Here is a 15,413-nt window from a genome sequence, read left to right as displayed (position 1 = left end):
CTTCAAAAGGACAAGAAGAATGACCCAGGAAACTACAGGCTGGTCAGCCTCACCTCCATCCCTGGAAAGGTGATGGAACAACTCATCCTGAACGTTATCACTGAACATATGAAGGACAAGATAGTTATCAGGGGGAGTCAACATGGCTTCACAAAGGGGAAATCCTGTTTGACCAACCTGATAGCCTTCTATGAGTGCATAACCGGCTGGATAGATGAGGGGAGAGCAGTGGATGTCATCTACCTTGAGTCTGGTTTTGTCCAGCCAGGAACAAAAGACCACAATTAGCCTCAAGTACCGAAGAGGCTGAGAACTGCCTAAGGGCAGGGAAAGCTCAATTGCCGCTTAAGGTTCAGGACAAAACAGACCAGGCCACTAGGTTTGTGGAAGAAAATAGAAAATAATTGAATGCAATATCAACTAAAACATACCCCCAAAACCCAAAACATAACCAAAATAAAACAACACAGAGTAATATAACAATGAAGAGTCCGACCGGCCTTTTTAAGAACACCTTCTTGCCACATCTCCCCTCTTCCTGGGCTCAGAGTCCTGATTCCAGGGTTTTTACCTTATCCCCCCTGAAAGGCTCCGGGGGACTGGAAGTGGGGGCTTCAGTCAGTCTGTTCCCAATAGCTTCTGCCGTTTGTCCCTCCTCAGGACAGCTGGGCTCTGCACTCATCCTCCCTGCAAGTCCGTGGGGTAACTCACACGCACGGCAGACCTGCACGGGCTGCTCCGATGTGCATTTATCCCAAAGTCTGCAGCTCCTCTCTGCCTCTCGTGTGGGGCTGCTCTGCGGCCTGCAGGCTCTCCAACACGGCCTGGGCCATGGCCGTCTCCCCACACAGTCCCTCGCCCGTCTGGGCTCACTCACATGGAGCTGCTGGTAACTCTCGGTCCTGCCATGGATCTCCATAGGTTGCAGGGGCACAGCTTGCATTCTCACTACGGCTTGCAGTGGGGTCTCTGGTCTATTGCTTCTCCTTCCTTCCTCCTTCTCTGGCTGAAGGGTCCGCATGGTCGTCTCCATCTTGTATCACTCTCACACCTCCTGCCAGCACTTCAAATTCCCGTCCCCTAAATAGTGATCACAGAGGCAACAGATTGGCCCAGTCAGCTGGAGGTGGGTGTGAACCCAGGAGCCGGGGGAGAGTCCAAAAACTCTTTACCGGGTCTTCACTGCAACCCGCTCCCCCTGTTAGTAAGCCAAAAGCTGCTCCTTGCTAAACCAGAACCATTTCAGCAAGGCTTTTGACACTGTCTCCCATAACATCCTCATCAGAAAGCTCAGGTAGTGTGGCTTGGATGAGTGGACAGAGAGGTGGATCAAGAGCTGGCTGAACGACAGAGCCCAGAGGGTGGTGATCAATGGCACAGAGTCGAGTTGGAGGCCTGTGGCCAGTGGAGTTCCACAGGGATCGTTTCTGGGGCCAGTCTTGTTTAACATCTTCATCAACAACCTGGATGAGGGGACAGAGTGTACCCTCAGCAGGTTTGCTGATGACACCAAACTGGGAGGACTGGCTGATTCCCCAGAAGGCTGTGCTGCCATTCAGTGGGATCTCAACCTGCTTGAGAGTTGGGCAGAGAGGAACCTCATGAGGTTCAACAAGGACAAGTGCAGAGTCCTGCATCTGGGAAGCAACAATCCCGTGCAGCAGTACAGGCTGGGGACTGATCTGCTGGAGAGCAGATCTGCAGAGAGACACCTGGAAGTCCTCACTGATAATAAGCTAAATATGAGCCAGCAATGTGCCCTTGTGGCCAAGAAGGCCAATGGTATCCTGGGATACATCAAGAAGAGTGTGGCCAGGAGGTCTAGGGAGGTTCTTCTCCCCCTCTACTCTGCCCTGGTGAGGCCTCACCTGGAGTCCTGTGTCCAGTTCTGGGCTCCTCAGCTCAAAAGGGACAGGGAAGTGCTGGAGAGAGTCCAGCGCAGGGTCACCAAGATGATCAGGGGAATGAAACATTTTTTGTATGAGGAAAGACTGCGGGAACTGGGGCTGTTTAGTCTGAAGAAGAGGAGACTGAGGGGAGATCTTATTAACATTTATAAATATCTAAAGGGTAGGTGTCAGGAGGTTGGGACATCCCTCTTTTCTATAGTAGATAGTAACAGGACAAGGGGTAATGGGATGAAGCTGGAACACAAAAAGTTCCACTTAAATATAAGAAAAAACTATTTCACTGTGTGGGTGAGGGAGCAGTGGCACAGGCTGCCCAGGGGGGTTGTGGAGTCTCCTTCTGTGGAGGTCTTCAAGACCCACTTGGACATGTTCCTATGCCACCTGATCTAGGTGAACCTGCTTCTGCAGGGGGGTTGGACTAGATAATCTCTAAAGTTCCCTTCCAACCCCTACCATTCTATGATTCTATGATTCTGTGTCGTTTTTGCACACAATAACAAAGCCAGGCACTGTTTTGTTCTCTATTATTAAAGTGCAGTAGTGTAAAAGGAGAATTGTGCATGTGTGTTAGGGGAATTCCCTGAAGGAGCCAATATGCCTCAGTTCCAGTAAATGCAAAGTTGAAAATGCCTGATAAGCAGAAAAACACATTCCAGAAAAAATAGGAGATAACACTTGTACCTACAGAGTTGAGCTGACCTTTGTTAGATCATTTGTACTTAGATTATGTTCTTAGATGGTGAAAATAATAAAATGTAATGGTCATTTTGATGAAGGAAGACAAGTATTTTACCTGGGTAAAGCAAGCTTTACCTTCAGTAAATACAGAATTTGCATTCGTCCACTTCATTCCACTGCAAAGACTTTTTTTCTTACAGTCTGTATCTCACAACTGAGTATTAAATGCAAGTAGCACAATTCCATAAAAGGTAAAGGGTGCTACACAACTGATGGGGTTTTACTTTATATTTTTATTTCTATAAAACATATGGAGTGACCGGGAAAAGCAGTAACGTGCCATAGTGCCAGAGCAAGACAAATTTTAAGTTTTTTAGGATGCATGAAGTGAGATGTGAAATAAAACAAATAAATAGCAAATAGTACATTAGGCTTATTTTACTGGTTTTCAAATTAATCATGAGTGCTACAGTTTTCTCTAATGTTCTCGTCTGACCGTCCGCTTTACTGCAGACATACATATTTTTTCCTTGATTATTACATCTAAAGTAACATTTGGAATGTTTTAACAGCAAATATTTGTGAGAAATAAATACAAATTTCTGAAAGAAATCAGATAACTTTGTTTATGTAATGCACATTTGGTGCACAGCTTTCAATTATTCATACACTTGGTTACTTCTAATTTTAGCATACTTTAAAAATATTGTACCATGTATATACTGTACCAGTGCTTTTAATGCTAACAGGTGCCAAACCTTGATGGGTCCTGTAAAAGTGAATTACCTGCTTACCTTTGGAGACAGAGGCACTGTAAGGAATGCACGTGCATTTCTCCAGCTACTCAGAAGAGTTCTGTAAGGAGAACAGCATCAAGTCTTGCTCTAAGGGACTGGTGAGAAGTCAAATCATTCACACACTTTTACTAAAGATATGCACTTGGAGGACAGATGAGCAACACATGGAGGGAATGTGACGACATAGATACACTAAAGCAAGTGAGAGCCGTCACACAAAAAGTGAGAGGGTAGGATGGCCAACTATTTTAATCTAACTTTAAATTTAAGATGGCTTCCTTTCCTGTGCTTCTGGCAAAGGATTTTACTTTAACAATTCTGTAGAAAAGGTTGTGGTTTGCTTTTTTTTTCCCCAAAGAGTTCAAATTGCATTGCTTTTCCAAAAAGTATGCCCATGCATCATGCATCATTCATGCCATAAAATTTGGGAGTACAAAAATATTAACATTGTAAGTCTCAGCTTCCAAGCTAGCAAATTGCAGCCACAATGTCTGGACATAGACATAGGCAGTGTCAGACAAGCCTCTGATATTTTAGTTTAAAAGAAAAGGAAGAAAACATTGCTAGTACTGCTAAGCATGTACCACGTATGTGTATGTGCCTCCACAGAGAGATACACACATATATACACACATGATCAGGTGACATACATTTGCTTTTGTTTTGTTCAATAGTAAATGTTTTTGGCTTAAGGTACTTCAGAATTAATTATGCAAAATGCAAGTCAGAGATCTAAACTACCCTGGGGAAGCATGGATGTTTAAAATGCAGGCCAGACAACACAAGGGAAGCTTGTAAAGTAGAGGTCATAGCATTTCTCTGGCCAGCCCTCACAATGGGAAAAGCAGACATATGAAGGCAAAATTTACAAAGATCTGTCCTTTTTTCCCAGGCATAAAACTAGTCAAATGCATCTCTCTGAGAACATGACAGCCAAGGAGATTACAGATACAGTTATGTCTTTATACTTACAGGCTTCTTACAAAATCACAGCATTACAAAAGTATGACTGGGAGGAACATCAGAAGATCATCCAGCCTATTTGCCTCTCTTCTACAAGACCAGTTACACCTAAGCCACTTCAGACAAGCATTTGTCTCAAAAACTTCTGCACTATCTGAAGGAAAATTAAGTTCAACACTTTGCAGTCTGTACCAGTACAAAAATTTTCCTAATTACCAACTTAAATATCTTCTGCTGTAATACAAGGGGAACGTGGTTGGAAGCTGGGCCTTTCTGCCTGGAATACAATGAAGGCTATAATTCTGGATTGTGCTGGGTCAAAAACTTTTTGTGGAAATCTACTGAAAATTTTGTCCTTGGCTTGTGTATTCATTTGTGCATGAATGATGCAACAAAGGTTTAAGAGAACAGTACCAATCAAAACAAGATCCATATAGATTAGTGTTTTTTAATAAGACAAGAATATTTAGTTGTTACACAACTGTGAAGAGAACAAAAATGGCTGTCACCTTATAAATGAACTTGTGGCTTTCTCTTATGTACCTTTTCTGGTGCTCAGCACAAATCACCACTCAACCACTTCTGCAAGTTTGAGGCTAGCCACTGCAATCCCCTTTGAGACTTACTGTCTTGGTGCATCGATGGACTATAATGCTTCTGTAATGTATCTAAATACAAACACTAAAGAAAAAAAAAAGGAAATCTTAAAATTCTGATTATTGCAGTTGCACTGTGTTACAGGTGTCTCTCAGGTTTGTAGCTACATCTGTGGTGTAGAGTTATGCTGCCCATGTTCCCCTAGCTAGAAGGAACAATGAAGAAAGACTGTAGTGGGGTTTCTGGTGGGGAAGGATACAGGACCCATCCCTCAGTGCCCACCATCCCCCCTGCTATCCTAAGGTAAAGGTTAAAGGCAGCTGAGAAGGTGAGTGGGGAGCTCTTGCTCCTGTTATATTTGTGATAGTAGTCATGCTTTAACCAAGATCAGGTATCACTGCCAGCCTCCAAGCATTTGCCAGTAGTCTGAACGCTACTGCCTGGTCTCTCTGTCTAGTACTAAGGAGTGATAATAAAAAAATATTTCTTTCCTTGTCTACCTTACCTATATGAGCACTGTTCAAGAGCACTTGTATAAGAGATGTTCTGTGATAACCAGTACAAACCTGTTCATGCCATCATAGAAAGGATGACTGATTATGAAAATTTCTAATTCAGTATTGGGGAAATCATTCAGACTTTCTTTAGTGTGAGTTCAAATAAATTTTTATTATTTAACTCTAGCATCAATTTCTTTGTGCTACATCTGAGGTCACATTTTGAGCTAGTTTTTATGAAGAGTATCAACACATGGACAGAGTGATAAAGGGGCTCATCCCTTCCCACTCACGACTAGCTACAGAAAGAAATAGTATCAAATGTATTTCATATGTACCATATAACCTTTGTTACACAAATGGTTTGTATATTTTTTAATCATTTCCACAATATTTTAAGAAGCAATTTCACAAGTTGGCAACAGCTGTTCTTCTATCCTTTTTTACCTTAAACAAACAGACAGCCTTTTGAATCACGATCATTAGTTTCTTAGTAGGATGCAAAGGCCTTTTTCATAAGCATTGCTGTTTGCTCATATTTTCTGTTACAGTCATAGAGATTTAGGAATTGTACAGATAATATCGTTTCTAAATTAACCTAATTTACTGTTAGCTGTTTGGAGAGATTTTACCAAGTTAAGAGAAAAGTTTTAGTTGAGCTATACTGTCATCTTGTGGTGACCAATTGTTGTGGTTTAACCCCAGTCAGTAACTAAGCAGCATGCAGCCCCTCTCTCACTGAGTCTCCCAGTACTGCTTCACCTCCCGTAAACTAGTGAAGAGAACTGGAAAACAAAACAAACCCCTCAGCTGAGATAAGGATGATATAATAAGTAAACTAAGATATAATTTTAAAAATAATTATAATAATGATAATGATGGTAGAGCTGGGTGAGAAACAGAAAAGGCTTTGACACTGTGTAAGCACTGCTCACCAATAACCAAAACATTCCTGTGTTGTCAACACTCTTTTCAATGTAAACCCAGGAGACCTGTAGCAGCCACTAGGAAGTAAATTCACTCGGCCCCAGTTGAAGCTAGGACACCATTGTTTCTGCTTCAAATTGACGCAAGTATTTGAGTTTTCTTTTCAAACCATAGAATCTGGATACCACACAAGTAAATCTTCTTGTGGCTGCTTAGTAACAGATATGCAGTGTAGTTTCTTCCCCACTAATTCCAGTGGATGCATCTACATCTGCAAATCAAGATGATATCTAGAAACAAAGGTGTCCAAACTGAATCTCATGAAAATTTGCCCTTTAATTCTTCAGTTCTCCTGCAGCCTTCATGGGACATTGTTACCTATGTCACAGTAACCAATAACTAAGGGGTCAGCAAAAGGCATTCTTTTGATCCAAGAGACCACATTTAGAAATAAAAACTTCAGCTTGTCTGCAGCTATGAAGATAACTGGTATCAAGCACTGACTAGCTTCTTGTACAGATGAAGACTGAATCTTCACTACCATCCTCCCTTGAAGTCATACCACTTGCACAAAGGACACTACACATATGCACAAATAAGTGATATCACGTGATACAAAACAGAGACTGCTTGGGTATCAGTCAAGCAATCTCTGCATTTTCCACACACAAATCTTTTAAGCAGTGTTCAAGTTTTGTAGAGCCAGTACAACTACCCCATTTTTTGGAGTAAAGCAGGTTAGCAGGGACTGTATGGCTGTACTGCACCCTGGTGACGGTCTGGTGTGGTAGCATGACACCAAACCTTTGAAAATAAAGTTATTTGGGTGCTCAAACTCATATTACTCTCTACTGCCTAGCTAGCCCTGGTTTTAGCTTCTCTGTTCCTGAGCTGGACTTATCTGTCAGGCTGCTCTTCTTAAGTTGTGGGGAGGAACTGGAAGTGAGTCAATCTCCTCTACCCCAGCAAAGTGCAAGGGCAGAGCAAGGCAGTCAGGAAGATGGCCCTCGGTAGGGAGCAGCTTGAGGCAGAGGGTCTTGTACCCCAGAGGGATGGAAATAAAAATGGATGACTACGTGTAGTGTTGCATTCCACTTCGGTTTTTCAATCTCAACCAGATCGGACAGGCTGCAGAACACAGTTCTGGGGGATACAGAAAGGTATGTGCATCCGCCGTACTTAGTAGAACTTGATCTAGATGCTTAGTAGCATCAGCATTTGCTGGCATGACTGAGTTTCTTCCATCACTGGCCCTGAACAGATCCAAAGTGCTGTGCGGAAGCCATGATGTGACAGTGGCTGCAGTGGCATACCAATGAAATCCAGATACATTACCTTCTACATTTTGGACTACTTCCTATGCACCAGAGCAGAAAGGTGAAATAGGCAGTGCTGACTTTAGACTGGTGGCATTCAGCAGCTGTCAGTATAACAATCTGTGGGTTTTGAGCAGGCTGGGGTTCACTATGGGAGGTGAATTCTGTCCTCACCCACAACTTGCATGGAGGCTTAAGGGCTTCTGGGATTGTACTGGGTCAGCCACGGCTCTGTCCATTCCCTACCCTGAAAGTTCTTCAGTGCCAGACAACCACATGATATGAAAAATCCTTCTTTTCTACCAGGTTCAAAGACAAGTAATTGAACAAAATTATTTTTATCCCACAAAAGACAAGAATAATTTCTCTGGCAGCATATCCTTGCAGCCAGCCAAATCAACACACTTCCTTTGGAGCCCGTTGCCATGGCATCTGTCCAACATCTTCATAGCATCTTCCAGATTTAATGAGAAAGGAAGACGGAAGAAGGCGCTAGTCAAAGGACATGTAGCAAGGCTGCTGAGAGAACTGTAACCCAGTCCAGCCTGTAGGATGTATTCATACTCTTTAATTAGGATTTTTTTTTCTGTATGACATTTCATCCATAGGACATTGAATTTTCCCTCTTGATTTTTTGCAAGGAAGATAGAATTGCTATAAAAATATTTGAATTAACTCACTCAGGGCAAAATTAATTTTACTTAACTTCATCCACCTATTCCTGTTTGAATTAATGGAAGGAGAAGGGTTCCTGCCAATATTTTTTCCAATCTACTTTAGATATCTAATTTAAGGTGGGACGATTTACCCTTTGGAACCATTTCTCTTAACTGCAGCATACCATAGATAGACTAAATGTCTGTTTTTTCCAGTTGAGGTAAAATGAATATTAGCAAAGATCTCTGCTTTAGGTGTTATTTTGGTGATAAAAGTTGTCAACTAAAATGAAAGAGCTGACTGAAGAGCCTCAGCTATTCCTTTGTTTATCAGGAAAAAACATGAAGTCAAAATGGCTTTTTTCCCCATCCCTCAACCTTTAGCAGACGTAAAGTCTCGCAGAACAAAAATTGTGGCCTCCAGCAAGAGGCCACACTCAGGGAACAAGTGAGGATAAATTAACACTCAGACAGCTATACAGGGTTGGTTTGTCCATCAGTGGAAATGCAACAGTCAGAAGCAGCCTCACTGCTCTGGGGACTGTGCCATGGGATGATGCCTTTCTCCAGACAATGAGCTCCATGTCACAGGGTTTCAACTGTTCACACGTTCACTGTCCTCAGAGTTTGCTGGCTTGTGGCAGGCCCAGATTATTTTGGAATAACGGCATTTTTAGTCAGAAAAGCAGAAGCAGTAGCAGTGAGATCTAACCTGTCAGGTAAATACATACTTCATAAAAGTATGGCTCTTGATAAGACAAAACTATGTAATTCCCTAATCAGGGATAAACTGGCTTTGTAATACATTTCTGACTTTGAGCAAAGGTGTTGAACTGGTAATACAACAAATACAAGTTTCTTCATTTTCTGTCTGTACATGCTATTTCTTCAAAATTAACTCTTCTAAGCTAGAACTGCTGACAGGTTGTGAGTCTACTTGAAGATACGTGGCTGGCCACGTGAGAAGTTAAAACAATGCACCTGAATAAAAGCCAGTTTTGCACTGATATCTGTTGCGGTGCTTTTGACCACAGGCAAACTACCTGTTTGCTGTTGCTGTGGTGTGGGAGGTCTGGGGGATGACGTGGACAAGCAAAGGGTGCAGGCAGGGAAACCCATTTTTAAAGGCAGCTCACTTTCAAATTATACAGCCACGTAACACATGTCTGTATACATAATTAGAGCCGAGTACCCTGCCCCTGAATTTCATCTGTTAGAACCGTTTTTAATGGAAGTGTAGGGCCAGGACTTGGCTGTCAAGCAGAGCTGTTGGCACCTCTTAAGAACAGCATGGGCATTGCTACAGAGATGGTGCATTAGAGTTAACTCCGACGTGGCACTAGGGCAGCTGCGGTGCGTTAAACGCGTTCTTTAACGGACAGAGTCACCTGCGGGAGCTGTCGGAGCAGGGCCTCGGGCACGCCAGCAACACTCACCCACTCGTTTTGGGGGAGTGCCACCGGGGACCACCGAGCTTCCAGAGTCCGGCTCCCCGAGGGTCGCACCCGAGACACCTTCGGGAGCCAGCCTGTCCCGGTGAGCCGAGCCGAGCCGAGCCGAGCCGAGCCGAGCCGAGCCGAGCCGAGCCGAGCCGAGCCGAGCCGAGCCGAGCCGAGCCGAGCCGGACCCCAATGCAGAGCGGCGCCCAAGCACGACCAGGCCCGACCAACCGCAAGAGGCCTCACGCGGGTTGGGCGGGGCCAGCGGCTGCCGCCGCGCCCCCGGAAGAGCTTTCTGAGCCGTAGCGGAAGTGGGGCGGTGCACGGTCTCTTTGGTGCTACCGGCCAGGGAAGATGGTGAGTGGTGCGGTCGGGGTGCGGGGAATCCGCCGCCATCCGTCGGCGCGCAGGGGCTGCGAGCCTTCTCTGAGGCGCGAGGCAATCCAGCGCGCTGCTGCAGCGGGGCTGCGGCTTGGCAGAAAGCCGAGGGAGGGAGGCTTGCGGCGTCTTGGCCCGGGCGAGGAGGCCGCGCTGCTTCCCGCGTGCCTCAGAGGCCTACTTGGGGTCCTCCTCGGCGGCCGCTGCGGGCCTGGCTCAGGCAGCTGTACGGATAGCATAACAAGAAAGGGGCCTGTCGTCAAAGCCTCTTGTAGAGAGCGTGCGGCCGAACAGTGTGATGCGGATAAGCATTCTTCGGGAAAGAGGGGTTCACTTTCTGTCAGCGATTAGTTTGGATGAAATGAGAAGGTCGTGGAGAGAACCCGCTCCATGGTTTTATTTCAGCACATGGCGGAGTGGGAGTAGGCGGTAAAGAATGCCGACGAGAGGTTTCTGAAGGAAATGGTGTCTAAAGGAAATGGTTTCTGAAAATGGAGGCTGCCTGTAGACAAAACTGAGCTGCTGTTTCAAAGTTCAGGGTGTCTTTGATGTGTCTTTTAGACTTGGTAGCTTTGTGCATGTGTTTTAGAGGAGTTTATTCTATTAGAACCATAGAATCATTTTGGTGGGAAAAGATTATCAAGTCCAAATGCTATCCTAACATTGTCAAGCCCATTACTAAATTAAGTCGTCTTCCCTCAGCACCTCGTCTATGCATCTCTTAAACAAACTCCACCACCTCCCTGGGCAGCCTGTTCCAGTGTTTAACAATCCTCTTGGTGAAACACTTTTTCCTAAACTCTAGTCTGAACCTCCTCTGGTGCAACTTGAAACCATTTCCTCATGTTCTGTAATTCATTACTGGAGAGAAGACCTTGGCCTGAACCTCACTACAGCTCTCCTTTGCGTAGTTGCAGAGAGTGATGATGTCTTCTCTCCACCTCCTTTACACTAGATAACCGCAGATCTCTCAGCCACGCCTCATAAGACTAGTTAAATGACTTGCAAGTGCAAGACATATTTACAGCATGCTGTGTCTTGAAATGCTTTTCAGACTAAGGGTACATCCTCATTTGGTAAGCGTCGGAATAAGACACACACCCTGTGTCGACGATGCGGGTCCAAAGCATACCATCTGCAGAAATCAACCTGTGGGAAATGTGGTTACCCTGCTAAGCGCAAGAGAAAGTGTAAGTAACAAACTTATAACTGACAAGTTTAAAAAAAAAAAAAGAACCTGTGTTTCTTTGTGTTTTTTTAGTAGTCTGGACTTTTTTTTTCAACTAAAGAGGAATACTGCATCATCTTGCAGGATTTGGGGATTTTTTTCTCAAATGAATGCTGGTTTAACTGTATTTTAGCTAATATGCAATGTTACAGCTTCAAAATTTTATGTAATTTATAATGTATATTTTTCTTTATCAGGTTGAATACTTGTGCTATACAAATGAAATGTGCAACTTAGTCCTTCGGTGTAGATGAATAACGGTAGCTTGTATGTTCTAGATAACTGGAGTGCAAAGGCCAAAAGACGCAACACCACTGGTACTGGTCGCATGAGACACCTGAAGAAGGTCTATCGTCGATTCAGGTATAACACTGTGTTACAAACCAGCATGGTATAAAATGCTGGAGATATATATGTCACTTCATTCTAAGATTCACTATTCAAAGATAACCTTTTTATTTATTTAGTACACTTAATATGTTATGATCTTTCTTTCAGTCTGAAATATGTCATGAAATAAATGGCACCTGATATAATTGGCTGCATGTTCCTTTGAGGGTAAAAACCCCTCACTTGCTGTTAATAGTGTGCAAAACAAGCTCTGGTGTTTCTATTAAGAGTAGATAATAGAGCACAGAAATTATTGTAGTAAAATGCCTGAATTTTTAAAAAATTGCTTTGTATGGTACTACAGTCTCTACTTGTGAGTCAAGTAAATTCCTGATTGCACTAAAGTGTAGGGTTTTGTAAGAGGCAAGTCTTGAAATGTGTTCCAACCCCCCTTTTGCCCCCCAAACAGAGAAGCTTAGGACACGAATAACTTCACTAGTCACTCTTATTTGGAGGGAGTTCAGTTAGCCCTAAGTAGCTGTAACATCAGATTCTGAGTTATAGGTTCCCAAAACTTGTTACAAAATCTTGGATTGCGTTTGTAATAGTAGGGATATTACGGTGTTAATAGAATTTGTGTGACCTCTATGTTCTGAAATGGAGCTCTGTAGCTTCTAGTGTAATGTATAAGAAAGCTGGGTGAAAAATACCAAATTCAGTAATCTTGTCATACATTGGTTTAATAGTGAAGAGTCTTTTAAGTGCCAGACCTGGATGTAGTTAAAGGAACCATTTATCTATTTGTTTTGGTAAGCACAGTTGTTATTCCTAGCAAGAGACAAAATAGGTTACAGTCTGCAGTTGTTACCCTCTCCCCTGCGTGGTGCTGAAGTAGAAAAGTCATATGCAAACCGATCTAGGGCTTGACATTTTTTTGTCATGCATGTCTTAGTCTGTGTTTGGAGGCAAAGAGGATTTCTGTAAGTAATTGACTTGCACTTCACAAACAGGGAGTCTTTTGCAGAGTTGCTTAGTAGGTATGTAAAGTATGCCTTCAGCAGATACGCTTTTTCTGAAGTCAAATTCAGCAGAAGAGCGTGAAAACCATACTGCTTGTTCTAAACACTTCCTAATGTTTCAGTACATTACTGAAAAAATATGGTAAACCTGGTCTAAAAACATTACTTGTCAGAAAGTAACTTGAAGCAGGAATTATCCTTTCAAAAACTGATAACCTTATTTCTATTGTAGGAATGGATTCCGTGAGGGAACCACACCAAAGCCCAAGAGAGCAGCTGTTGCAGCCTCCAGTTCATCTTAAAAGACTCATCGATTTGATAAAATAAATGGTCTTCTGCAGAAAATATGTCCTTTTTATATGTGTTTGACTTCTGTGAAATGCATCTATTTACACTCCCAGTTTCTTGATGGTAGGCTTTGAAGTGATTCATTAAAAACGGTCCTTTAATTGACTTTTTATTTGATAGCGCCCATGCTTTGCAAAAATCCATTGCCCTGAGCTTTAAAGGAAGGACTGACCTGCAAGGGAAGTGAGCTATTGACACAAAGGATTTGCCCTGCTTGCCTCTGGGTTTCGTTGTGCCCTGGCACGGGGAGACAGAATTTTATCCTAAAGGTTGCAACTACATGCTGTGCTAGGAGGCAGGAGTTAAGAGAGGATTTCCAGTCTCAGTCATTTTTCCCTGTTCTGTGGTCCCAAATGGCCTGTGAAAGTGTTGGTCATTCAGTGGGTCATTGCTGCTTGGGCAAAAAGGAACTCCCAAGTTTCTGGCATATAGCCAGACAGAAAAAAGGGTGATCTGCTGTAGTTGTGGTAGAAGTCTGGGGAAGTGGGTGTGGAAAGAGATCCAAGTAAGCTGCTGGGTGTGAGCAATAAATGGTAGGTAGTGTGTTAGTCACAGGAGTTAGACATGGATGGCTGAGGAATTTAGGCTCTAGGTGATCTGTTCCTGGACTACTCAGCTGGCCTTCAAACTCAGCTTTAGAGAAGTGACAAGAAGATCCTCTTACGAAAGTCCGGGAAATTGCGGTAAACACTGCAAGGGTTAGGAGGGTTTTTCAGATGCCTTGAAAATACCCCATGCTACAAGCTTCTCAGACCGTTGTTGCTCTGATTCCTTGGGTTTCATCACGGGCTTCCAGAAGCTGCACACTGCTTTAGTCAGTACAGAAGAATCAACATTTACCAATGTGGCAAATCATTCAAGATATTTTCAGCCTGGTGTGAATCTGCAGTGTGCCTGGCTGCACTTGCACTTTCACTTGGCATGTAACAAAAATGCTGTACTCGCTCTGTTTTCAGCAGGTCCTTCTTAAAGTCTGCGTGTTGGTGAAGCTGTTGAAATATGTGTTGTGTGTACCACACATCCTTGTATTCCTAGGGCTTAGGATTGCATCTGAAGTGTGGTCTGATGTATTAGCACTGTGAAACAGTGAGGTAGGAGGAAATAATCATTAATGTGTTTTTTAATAGTTTCTCTAGGAGGTGACAGTAATCTCTCAAAGCATCTTTAAATAGGCCAGCAAGGTGCTAATGGCTTGCTGAGCAACAGTACAGTTGGGCAGTGGTACAGTAGCTGTTGTTACAATAGTTGGGAATGAAAGTCTGCTTTGCCAAGTCTTACATGATCTTTGGGTAGTGTGAGACTTTTGTTGGGAGCAGCCTGTGTGTGATGCTGACCCACAAACATGATCTCATACTGCCAAGGGGAACACTTAATTTGTTGCTGCTACCTCTTGGCTCTCAGCACAAGTTCCTGAAAAACGAAGCATTTCTATAATATGCAACATATCAGGGTAACAGTGAGTGAAACTTAACAGTGGCTCGCAGAAACTGAAAACCTTGACTATTCATTTCAGCAGAAATTTTACCTACAGCAAGAATGAACTTTATGGCAGCCACTTCATTTTCACTCTTAAAATTCTTGATGAGGGGCAGGAAATCAGTACCAGTCCCTCAAAGGTAATTTAAGACTTCTAATACCATTGTCATCCTGCAAAGACATGACAGGAACAGTACCCAATTTGTAGACAGGTGGTGTGTGCAAGCTGGTAAACCCAGCAGGGTGAATGAGCTCCACTTCAGTCAGCGTGAGGTTGTTGACTGCACTGCCGGAATGGCTACACAGGGTGTTTCCCACTTTCTTACAGCTGCATCCACCATCCAGTGTGCTCACATGAAGTGGTGCTGATTTTACTTGACCTATACATTCAGACTACCTCCTCAGTTGTTATACCATGAGTAGCATGGAGACATGAGGAAAGTTTAGAGCAGGTTACTTTTCCTGTATGCAGACATACCTATTACACTAGATTCTTACACTTTTCTGCTATATTAAAATAGATTTAGAGCCTTAAATACAAATCTTTGAGGTCTTGGCCTTATGTTAAAAATTTAGAGGCTCCTTTACTCACACTACCAAATAATGTAACTGGCGCCATTCAGCCTACTGGCCTTCTCTGATGAGACTGGGTGCTCATGGATGTCATCTGGCTGGGTGTCTGTAAGGCCTTTGACACAGTCATCCAAAACATCCTTCTCTCTGAATTGGAGACAGATGGCTGTGATGGATGGACTCTGTCGTGGATAAGGAATTGGCTGGTTGGTTGCATTCAGAGAATAGTGGAGAAAGGCTCAATGTCCAGATGGAGATCAGTGACAAGTGATGTACCTCAG

At 43.4% G+C, this 15,413-nt stretch overlaps 1 protein-coding gene across 2 annotated transcripts in view; it reads left to right on the top strand.

The window, feature by feature from the left end:
• RPL37 (ribosomal protein L37) overlaps positions 1 to 13,080 on the top strand; it is a 346,904-nt gene extending 333,824 nt beyond the window's left edge. Inside the window, exons 1-4 of one of the 2 annotated variants that reach the window (XM_062017848.1) lie at positions 10,041 to 10,137; positions 11,213 to 11,348; positions 11,665 to 11,749; positions 12,968 to 13,080. In XM_062017848.1, the coding sequence (XP_061873832.1) occupies positions 10,135 to 10,137; positions 11,213 to 11,348; positions 11,665 to 11,749; positions 12,968 to 13,037 (294 nt within the window). In that variant the 5' untranslated portion in view covers positions 10,041 to 10,134 and the 3' untranslated portion in view covers positions 13,038 to 13,080. Of the gene's footprint in view, positions 1 to 10,040; positions 10,138 to 11,212; positions 11,349 to 11,664; positions 11,750 to 12,967 lie in introns of those variants that run through there. The other variant, XM_062017849.1, reaches the window with a different exon arrangement.
• Positions 13,081 to 15,413: the final 2,333 nt, after the last annotated feature.

The sequence above is a fragment of the Colius striatus genome, chromosome Z (genome assembly GCF_028858725.1).
Source record: "Colius striatus isolate bColStr4 chromosome Z, bColStr4.1.hap1, whole genome shotgun sequence".
Lineage (NCBI taxonomy): Eukaryota > Metazoa > Chordata > Aves > Coliiformes > Coliidae > Colius > Colius striatus.
Note: the sequence above shows the minus strand (reverse complement) of the source record. Positions and strands in the feature narration are given on the sequence as shown.